Below are 11,287 nucleotides of genomic sequence, written 5' to 3'. Positions count from 1 at the left end.
ATGTTGCCATAGCAACCCTGGCTGCAGTGAGGACTTTTAAGGCGGCCTGCCAAGTCACATTATCCCCGTTAATAAAGGAGACATCGATGCATAAAGAACGCTCAAAAGCAAGCTGTATAACAGTATCTTAAACCTACTGCATAATGATTTGTTATTATCAGCCCTGTAAAGGTGTATTCCAGCTCCCGAATATGTAGTGATTCCCTGTAGTGCCCGTGAATATATCCAACACATTCATGCAGCTGTTGTGCATTAAATCTACTGGGGAAAAAGTCTAATACACTCTGTTGAAATGACCTAATATGAAGGTTTGCTATGGTAAGCAGTGTGTTGTATTTGGGTGTCATGCAATGTGCAAATAAATGGGACAAATCACATTGAATATAAAGTTTCATGTGAAGTGAATGTGCATATTTTTAAAGCCTTATAATCTAGAACACATACGTATAAGAATGATGTATTTTCCAAGTTAAACTGAGTTTGCCCTATGTGGAACATTATGAACCTTAGTCAATGACTTGTATTGTACTTAGCTTCAGGCCTGATTGGAATTCAAGGCTTGCAAGCCTCACCCTGGAAGGAGTGTAACGTCACTGGAGGAAATAATTAGGGAGACTTGCAGTCATTGTTTTTCAGGCTAGAGAGGGTTTGCTTTTCTGGGGGCCCCCCAGTTCTTTCTGGTTCCCCTTCAGGCCATTCAGTCGAACTATGGCGTGGACAAGAGTGGCGATGCAAAGCAGGGCTTTTGTTAGCAACCACAGCTCATTTTTTGGGTTGCTAAGCAGGACTGAGTCAGAATCTCTTTTGCCTCTGTAACTGGACTATGGTAGATTTCAACAAAATCGCAAAGAAGATGAAAAACACACTGAAATGTTGTCTTGTCCTTTTCATTCTCCAAACAGGTAAGTCAGCTCAGTTGACAGGATCCAGAGATAATGATGGTATGCAGTATTTTATATTTAAAATCCCTCACAATAAAAAAAAGTTTTAGGTTTGCTGAGGTGATGGATGGAACCAGCACTCTGGATCTTAGACTCTTCATAATAAGGGACTACCTTCAGCTGTTTATTTACTTAAACCCTATAAGGTACTTAAATATGTACCTAAGTATGTGAACAGTATAGAAATATATTATTTTAACAGTCTGTTATGGTCTATGATAACTCTTGAACATCTGTAATATACACAGGACAGATTCTATGACCAAGCTATTTCAGTGTTGCAATATAATTAAATTCAAAGTGGCTAAATGGTAGACTTAATTTTACTATAGTTCTTTCCTAGATTTGTTTTGCTGTGAAATAATGCCTACACCATTTACCATATGTAAGTTCAGTATACACAGGCTTAGCATTTAAATTTTTTTTTTTTGCATATCTGCTGTTGTTGTGTATGTAGTGGTATGTGTATGACTGTCTTTCCTCAGCCTCAGGTAACAGCTGCTCTCTTGAGATATCACCCTCAAGAGTGGTGGTGGGGTTTGGAGAGCCAGTTTCAGTCAGATGTGTGGCCTCTCGGCCAGTGCGTGTGCTGGGATGGGAATCTGCCATTGGCGCGTCACACACTCAGCGTAACCTTAGCGTCCAGTGGTCAGTTGATAGCTTGATTGACTGGATTGAAGAGCCGATCTGCTATGGCGTTTTCTTCACTGCACCCAGACAATGCGAAGAGAAGCTCAACCTTGTCCTCTACAGTATGTACAACATTTTAATTATTGTGTTGTTTTTTTAAATATGTACCAAAATGAAAATAAAAATATACAATTGAAAATGTAAATTGAATTACTGAACTTGAACTTTGAGCTCAAACTTGTATGACTGGAACATTTTAATTCAAACTTAGGGTTTCACTGCCATGTCCATAAGCCCGAACCTGCACCTGCTCCTGCCAGTGCATTCCAATAAGGCCAAAGGACATTGAATACATTTTAAAAAATGTTCCTGTAAATTTACATTTACTTATACTCTAAGAAAAATACAGCATGTTGTTGCAAATCAAAAAAGTATTACTGTTATTTATTCACATTTTACAGCAGTGAACTGTAAATTGAACTTAGGCCTCAACCTGAATATTTGGCTATTCTTTCGCTGGAAAGTTATTAGGTTTTAATTAAATTTGATCTATTTATTTATTTATTTTTAAGCTAAATAGGCTATTGATAAAGGCAATGCTCCACTCCACCTGTATTTAGGATCTCCAGAACTAAAACTGGCACAGCTCTGAACTTTGGTTCCTAAACCCCACTCACCCATATTCAGGCCTGTCAACATAAAAGTCCTTATATGGACTTGAGTACTTTCAAGGCCATGCTCATAAAACTGCTAAAAATATCAATGAAAATGAAAATTCAAGAAAATAATTTTAGAGCCTCTATCGATGCACTCAAAAGATAAACTAATTTTTTTTTTTTATCAAAACCAAATTAGGGTACAAACACAAGTCAAACTCCCCATGTTACAAATCTTTCCTGCTGAACAGCCAGTCTCCCAGTATCCTTTGCTATTAGCAGTAAGTTACTGTACTTAGAAAATGCTCACATTGGGGTGATATAATTGCAGTGAGGACAGCCATAATGCTTTTCATTCCACAACTATGTTCTGTATTTAAATTAATCCATAGTTTTCTGTAAGAGTTTCCCTGTAAACTTGGTCATTATATACACTAAATCTAAATTTTGAGCTATTAAGATGTGCATTTTTTTTTCAGGTTCAGATCTTTTTCTTGCTCCAACTGCAGTAAAGCTTCTGATAATTGACTTATGACCCGATATTCTCCAGCAGATTTCTCAGTTCTGTTCAGTATAATACATCCCAGGCCGGGAAGCAGCAAAACATCCCCACACCATCACACTGCCACAGACCTATTTGACTATATATAGGATTAATTGTGCAGAGTTCTCTTGGACTTTGAGCTCCAAACACTTTTACTCTCAATTCGGCAGTCTACACAATGTTATTTCGAAATAGCACTGCTGGCCCATTTTTCAGTATTTTTAGACTGCAGGTGAACTGAAAGTTCATATGCTTATTTGGTCCACTTCTGGCAAATATGTGGCTGTGCTGGTTGTGACAAACTGCATGTGAGTTAAACGTGTCCCAGTCGTATTGTGTTTTTAATAACTGAGCCTAACTAGATGTTAGTTAGGTTGCCTGCACCTTACATGTTAGTCATTGTTATTTTTATTTTATTACCATATTTTAATTACCATTTATTTATTTGTGCATAGATAGTAAGTTAACATGACCATCTCCTGGCTCAGAATAGAAGGGTAATTACATTCTAACACCTATTTTTAATTAGCAGCTGAAATATGCTCTGTAATAATAAAATATACCAGCCCTTAAAATTTGAACACATTTTTTACCAAACTGGTGAAATAGCACATAAACTGTAGTCAGTTCCACCTCTGCAGCACCCTTCTGGTTCAACTCTGCTTTAGGTGGTACTTTGGGATGATGACACTTCACAGTCTGCAAGCCAACCAATGTTACCGCCCCCTGATGAAGCCCACACATGCTGCTCTCCTAAATATGGGAAGCATACAAGCCTAGGCAAGGGAACATTTCAGTGCTGCTTTGGATTGTTTTGTCTACATATCATTTCAGTGCATTTAGCCCAGTGACTCTCACATTTGGAGCATTTTTCAAAGTTGAACTAGGGGTGGAGTTAGCTGAGACTAGAGGGGTGCACTTACTCTTTAAAAAGGTTTTATTTTTATTATGTCTTCAGTACTAATATTTACATGTAAATAGCCTTTGCTTTTTTTTTAGTAGACTACATGCAGTCCAACAATAGGTTCTCAGGGCCAAATCACGTCAAGAAGTTATGTGAGTGCAGCCCCATCTCTGTTACTGGAGCTCAGGGCATGGCTCCAAGATCAGCTTCCTAGGCATAAGTGATAATTTGGGGAACAGCCAGCTGTCAGGCTTTAGAAATACACTAAACTATCATTTATTTCTACAACAGAATACTCCCTTTACAATAGGCCACACCAACATGCTGGTGGCATAGGTCTAATATCATTTTAAAACAACTTTCTTATGGAAGAAGACCCACACAAACACACCTTGAGGCATTATAGAAGACAAAGAAACCAATAGCTAGGTATAGGAAAAATGAATAATTATTGCTTTCTATATGTCAAGTTAATAATGTTAGCCCCATAAATTAAAGAAGCAAAATTTGGAAAACAAATATGTCATTGCACATGTTGCTGAGTAATGGCCTGTGGAGATTTTTAAAGCTTGTTAATGTTCGAAGTTCTAGTGCAAAATTGGTTAAAGATATGTGAAAAATATTTCTTGTTCTCCTGCAGAAACGCCAGACAGTATCTCTATCAGCTTGGTGAATCACACTGGACCCATGGTAGAAGGCAGGGAGTACCAGTTACTGTGTGAGGTGCAAAACATTGCTCCTGTGCAGTACCTCACACTGCGGTGGTACAGAGGACAGACAGAAGTTTACAACCACACTTTTTCTGAGCTCTCTCCAGCCACCCCAGTACAAGTGTCCTCCACTCTGCTTATTAACCCAGGCCGAGTGGAGGATGGAGCTCCTTACAGATGTGAAGCTGCACTTGAACTGGGCCCAGAAGGACCACACCCTCCACCCACAGTGAAATCGGAGCCCCTCAGCATTACTGTTCACTGTAAGGAGATCCAGACATTGTAGTCTCCAATTCTTTCATAGTTAAGCAACTTATGACACAGTTTTACCCTCATCACAAAACAAGATATTTGGTGTCTGAATTGTTTTTTTTGTTTTGTTTTGTTTTGTTTTTATTTACTGGAGCTACAAGGCTAATGTGTCTAAGAAGAAATTAAATACATGACCAATACTGACATTTTGTTGCTTGTGGTTTGTATTTAGTTTTGTTGATAAGATATCATACACTGCTAGAAACTACATAAGGAATTCTGCTTTACTTAGCACCGTCAAGTGCTTTGAGGTATGTTTTCTATCCACGTATGTAAGAAAGTGAATACAATCCAAAATTTTTATTTTTTTTTTCAGACCCACCAGATGTGTTCAACCCAGAACGAGAGCTGCTGGAATACTTTGAGGGTGAGGATATAATGCTCAATTGTTCAATAGGAGGAAATCCATCACCTTCATACAGCTGGAGCTCCCCAAATGTGCAGGACACTAACAGAAATCAGCCATTCCTTAAAGCTCCTTCCTCAGGCACCTACACCTGTACTGCCTTCAACATGTTGGGTAAATCAAGCAAGAAGTTCATGGTCAAGCCTAAATCCAAAGGTGAGATCATACATTTAGCCTTACATTACAGTCAAGTGCCACTGAGCACAGTGAAGTACTTACATTAATTTACATTTTCATTCATATTTTTGATGAATGTCAATTTAAAATGTGTCAACAACAAAACTGCATTAGTTTGGGGAATTGGTGACCCCTCTGGTGTATATATATATATATATATGGAGATATGACACAGATACACATACATATCTGTTATATATCAAAACAAGCATCTTATATGAAATGCTGATTGCATCCATGGCATATAGTTGTGTGTTTGGATGGTTAAACGTCTTAAAGCATTTTTAAGTTGTATTTGGGTTATACAGTTTCATCAGTAGGGTGGCAGTACAAATGGACCAGCCACCAAGCCACATGACCACAACAAAAAGCATTTGTACAGTCCAACAGAAAACATTCATTCATTCATTCATTATCTGTAACCGCTTATCCAATTTAGGGTTGCGGTGCTTCCAGAGCCTACCTGGAATCATTGGGCACAAGGCGGGGAATACACCCTGGAGGGGGCACCAGCCCTTCACAGGGCAACACAGACACACACACATTCACTCACACACTCACACCTACGGACACTTTGGAGTCGCCAGTCCACCTACCAACGTGTGTTTTTTGACTGTGGGAGGAAACCGGAGCACCCGGAAGAAACCCACACGGACACGGGGAGAACACAACAGAGAACATACATTAAAAAAAAAAAAAGTTTCGCCATCCAACAGCATGAAAGCCCTAAGTGTCCAGCTAAAGGTGTAAAAAAGTTCTTATGTTATAAGACATTCATACACCTTAAGATACAAAATGGATATATTAACATGGTATTTTATGTCATTTTTAGAGGGACCAAACATCCTGTTAAAGCAGATGGAACAAATAACATTAAAAATATGTGCATCTTTAGGGAGCCCTGTGCCTTGCAAGCCCAGTAGATTCATATCAGTTCATATGTCCATATTCTGTGATATCTCTCTCCTTTTGATTCTCTAAAGCTCAGCTCTGTACAGATAAGCATTGAGCCGCACACACACACCATAATTATTTGGGTAATCAGCCTCTGAAGCTGGGACTTATTTTTCAACTTGTTGTCTCCATTCATGAGAGCTCTGACTGTTGAAAGAATATTTCAGGCTTCGCTGGGTGACATTCAGCAGAAGAGATGAATTATATATTAGACTTGTTGCTTATGACTCAGTAATGCAACTTCTTTCAATTATCACTGACATATCATACATTATTCAAATAAATATTTTAAAAACTTAGTACCTTGTCTGGCTTTGAGCAGAAATGTGAGGTTTCTCATAGATGACTGTGAGACTTAACATATTGTTATTGTTAATACATGTTGCTAACGTGCCTGGCCAAGTTTATGCTAAGTCTGTCTGAGCTCATTTCTAATATTCCATGTGAGTTTTCCCGGAAAATGACAGAACAATTAATCATGAATTGTTTTCTCTTTTGCAGGTGTTTAATTTCACAGATCTTTCATACAGTTTAATGGGATGGACAGACGGTATGTGTCTCTCTTAAATTGGACAAAGTTATTACTATACAAGGATATAATAACTGCTCTGAATGTTTTCAGTATCTCTTAAAACTTTTCCAAATAACACTGGTTTTTCAGGTGGGATGGCTGCACTATGATGACAGCTGTATTTCCCCCAGCTCTGCATACTTTTCATGTAAAACTATTTTCTTTCTAATTATTGTATGAATATATAACAGTGTATGCAGTTTCAATGTTAGTTGATGTTTGGTTGTCTAAACATATTTAACATTTTAAAGATTAAGGTGTATCAAAATATTTTGAAATTAATTGAGCACATGCATTATATCCATGAAAGTAATATAATAAAGGAATGTCTTATCAACAAATCCAGTTGTCTTATGTTCAATTGAACAGGCTGGTGTTTTAAAATATATAAAAGTTTAAGAAGATATTTAAAAAAATGCAAAAGGTGAGTTTACCCGTCTTAAGCAAAAACGGAGGAGAAGACCAAATGGACACAGAGCAGGAGATATACGATGTAATCTGGGACGATTAATCTTTCCACTGATCTGCTGTGGTCCAAGATGGGTTTCATCAGCATTCACAATACCTCCCACCATACTCTCCATTCCTTAAACCCATTAAGGAGTTGTTGTTTTTTTTGCATGCCGGTGAAAGCTTTATGACCTCTGCCCCTATGCTAGGTTGTCCCTTAGGAACATTAAGTGATATTTCTATCTTAAAATTACTGCTTCAAAATCATTGTGATGCTTCACTGACCGGAAGAACAAAGCCTCTATCGTTGCTACTCACTACGCTCAGCACTGCAGTAACTGCACTATGTAACTTTTGGAGGAACTAGCCCCTCCCTCCCCCTCCCCTCCATTTATTTCAGTACAAGGATGTAAATATAAATTACACTAGGGGTAGCCCCAGGAGCAAAAAAAAAAAAAAAAAACAAAAAAAAAAACTTTACAGTTTTCTCAATTGCTCAAACACTAAACCCTGTTGTCTGAACCAAATGCTCAGTGCCCTGAAAGGCAAAGTAACGAGTAAGAGGTGGGAGAGGAAGTATGCGACAAATAGCAATTATTTCAGATGAAATATAGGCAACTGTCACAGACCATGTTCTTGTCCACGTTTTGACAATGAGGGAAGTGGGACTTTGAGTACAGCCCAACCTAAGTAGATTCTCTCTGTCCACCATAGTCCGAAGATTCAAAGAGGAGAACAGGTTATTGTTTTATTCATTACATACATGTTTACAGCATCAATACAGTTCTGTACTTTTCCAATATACTTGCAGGCCTAGTACCACATTGATTTTTTTGGAAGAGCATTTTCTATTTGTAGAAACACAAGATTGCCACATTATGTTCCTCTATGTTGTCCCAACACCAAGTGTCCCTCATTGTTGACATGGTCTGTCAGAACAATGCAGTCATACTGCTTGAAATACAGCAGATAATTGAAGACCACGTGAAGGTTGAAAGCATCAACAGTGTCAGCCTTTCCACCATTGACCGTGTCCTAAAACGCAACGGAACATGGATGAAGCACCTATACACAGTACCCTTTGACCACAACTCAGAGACGGTCAAGGAGCAAAGATTCCTTTATGTACAGGTAGGTGTTCAATGCTGCAGTCTACTCTACAGCATAGGTCTGTCTTTCTATACCACTTCCAAAGCTAAATGTATTTTTCCACAGAGAACATTTCAACTGGATTCCTTAGAACGACCACAATGAATATATTTATATGGATGAAGCTGACCAAAAGGAGGAGGAGAGGCCGGAACGTGATTGGCCAAAGAGCCTTTGTTGCAGTCCCTGGCCAGCGTGATGGCAATGTCATATGTGCTGCCATCAGCAATCATGGGGTTCTCCACCATCAAGCCACATTGGGGCAGCAGGATCATGAACGAACAGGGCATGCTGTCTATATCATTTTTGTGGGACAATGTGAGTTTTCACCGTGCCATCCAGGTCAGAGAGTGGTTCAGTGACAAGTTTTTCTTCCACCATACCCTCTCTTCCTCAAGCCAACAGAGTTTTTCTCTTCATGGCGTTGGAAGGTTTACAACTGGCAACCCCACACCAGGGAAAGTATCTTACAGGCCATGGAACTGGGCTGATGCATGCCAAGCGTGGATCCAGCATACCAGGATTTATTTCCTATGCTGCCTGGTCAGGGAGAATATGGCCTGTGAAGTCCTGCGGCCTGACCCAGCACGTCAACAGGATGCTGTAGGTCCACTTTTGTTGTTTATGTACTCTATTCTATGGTATAGGTTCTGTTCAGAAATGTAAACGTAAAAAATGCAACGTTGGAAAGGCATGGAAATATTGATGTATTGTTGCAATGTGGAGAAGAATAGAAATTTAGTAGTATTTAGTGCAGTACTGCTCTCGTGTTGTGTTTGTTTATGTACTTTACGCTTAACACAGTGTTTCCCAAAGGTTTTCTGAAGCGCCCCCTTTTGTAGATGGGAATATATTCGAGTCGCCTCTAACACATGAATAATAATAATTTAATTAAAAAAAATCCAGAATCAACTGTAGTTTATTTCTAAACTTTATAATTCATATAAACATATATAAAAATAAAGTCACAAATCACCTTTACAGTCGAATTATTAGAAGTGACATACATTATCGTCAGTGTCCTGCTGTGCCGTAGTTCCCCTTCAGAAAGGTCAAGCGCGTTTAAAGACATTTGATGAGAATGTTTGATCCAGTACAAGTTCACACAAAGTAAAGAGCTTATTGCCACCTACTGGACATATGCGTCCATTACAGCTACTGTTGGTTTAACTTTTTTCCAACTCTCTCCTCGTGGAAGTCCGTATTATTTGAGATTATCATCCAATACCTAGTTTTACCGGTTAATAAATAATGATTTTAAATAATGTTTATATATATATATATATATATATATAAATAAGCAGAGCTCCAATAAACGTCATACAAATCAGTGATCTGTGAAACAATGTCAATAAAAAGTCCAGGCATTACATGTAATATCTTAATAACAATACACTACATGTTCACAACAATATGTGGCCAAAACCACATAGAAATATTCATTCATAGTGATTAACATTTTGATCCCCAGATGTTCCCAGGCCAGCTAGGAGATATAAAACCTCCTGCAGGTCCTGGATCAATTGGGGCCTCCTCTCAGTCGGCCATGCCTTGTATAATTTTAGTCCAGGAGCTTATCAGACGCACCCAACTCACATCATGTGTGTTTTTGGACCATGGGAGGAAACAGGAGCACCTGGAGAAAACCCACACGGACACCGGAAGATCACACCGAACTCCTCACAGACGGTCACCCGGAGCGGAACCTGAACCCATAACCTCCTGTTCCCTTGAATTGAACTGAAGTGAAGATGGCACAGCAGGTAGTAAATTCAATTCATCTTGGCTTTATTGGCATAACTGTTTCAGTAACAATAATGCAATTACTCACTGATTACTCAATCAATTGACTAAGTAAAATAAAATTATAATACCAATAATAAAGTAATATAAATAATCAGTAAAAATAATAATTATTATTATTGAATAAACAGAATACAATATTTGATAAGCATTACAAAGTAATAATGTACAATAATCAGTATTTACATTATTTAAAGTGTTTGATGTAGGGGTTAATTATTTTATAAAAGGAAATGACCGCTGAACGCCAGAGGGCGCTACGGAGTAAGTACTCAATGAATGGGAGTGAATGGGGCTAAACGGCTAAATTCTCAAATTAAAATTAATGTCTAACTAATTGACCATGATCTTCTTTTCATTTTAGAATGTAGAATGATGCATTTCACTAAAATGTTTAGAGAACCTCCCAGTATCTTTCTAATTTTCTACAGTAAACGGGTTATTTTTAATAGATGCGCTAGCATTACTGCTAATGTTTATCATCAAGCCATATTTAGTCTTATAGCTAACTAGAAACCCCTAGAATAAACTAATTTTCAAATTTTAAATGCAAGATACTTTATATACACACACACACACAAATTCTGACTCCCAACCAACATTTTCTGTCTTCCTGAGTAAAACATTTAAAATAATTTAAAATACTTCTTAATTTTTTGGATTATCCAATGAAGAACCAAAGTACATCCTTCTCTATAATAATAAAAATATAGATACTGATATCCATGTGCATTTTTGGCATTATAACCAGTCATATGCAGACGATGATTTTGCTCAAATGCTCTAGAGACCCATTCATTTTGGACTCTCGGTCCTCTGCTCTCTGTCCAAACCGGAAGGCTTCTCATAGACAGGTGTTACACCGAATTCTGTCACAGTCGAGTTCTGTGACCCTAGAGGGCGCCAATTCACTGCTTTGGCATAAGAGTCACAAATTCTGACGGCAACTGTCATGATCCCACTTAATCTCCACGTAACATTCATGTTTAATATATTCAGTGAAATTATGATTCTTATGCTAAGGCTATTAGCTAAGAAGCGCCCTCTAGGGTCACAGAACTCGTGGATCTAGTTGAGCTT

The 11,287-nt window shown here is 38.2% G+C and overlaps 1 protein-coding gene across 1 annotated transcript; it reads left to right on the top strand.

The window, feature by feature from the left end:
* Positions 1-670: 670 nt before the first annotated feature.
* si:ch211-66e2.5 (vascular cell adhesion protein 1) lies at positions 671-7,123 on the top strand. The gene is made up of 6 exons (XM_066675844.1): positions 671-902; positions 1,427-1,693; positions 4,316-4,648; positions 5,014-5,259; positions 6,736-6,784; positions 6,896-7,123. Exons 1-5 carry the CDS (start codon positions 824-826, stop codon positions 6,741-6,743), a joined length of 933 nt encoding a protein of 310 aa, XP_066531941.1. The 5' UTR covers positions 671-823; the 3' UTR covers positions 6,744-6,784; positions 6,896-7,123.
* Positions 7,124-11,287: the final 4,164 nt, after the last annotated feature.

The sequence above is a fragment of the Hoplias malabaricus genome, chromosome 6, assembly GCF_029633855.1.
Source record: "Hoplias malabaricus isolate fHopMal1 chromosome 6, fHopMal1.hap1, whole genome shotgun sequence".
Taxonomy (NCBI): Eukaryota; Metazoa; Chordata; class Actinopteri; order Characiformes; family Erythrinidae; genus Hoplias; species Hoplias malabaricus.
Note: the sequence above shows the minus strand (reverse complement) of the source record. Positions and strands in the feature narration are given on the sequence as shown.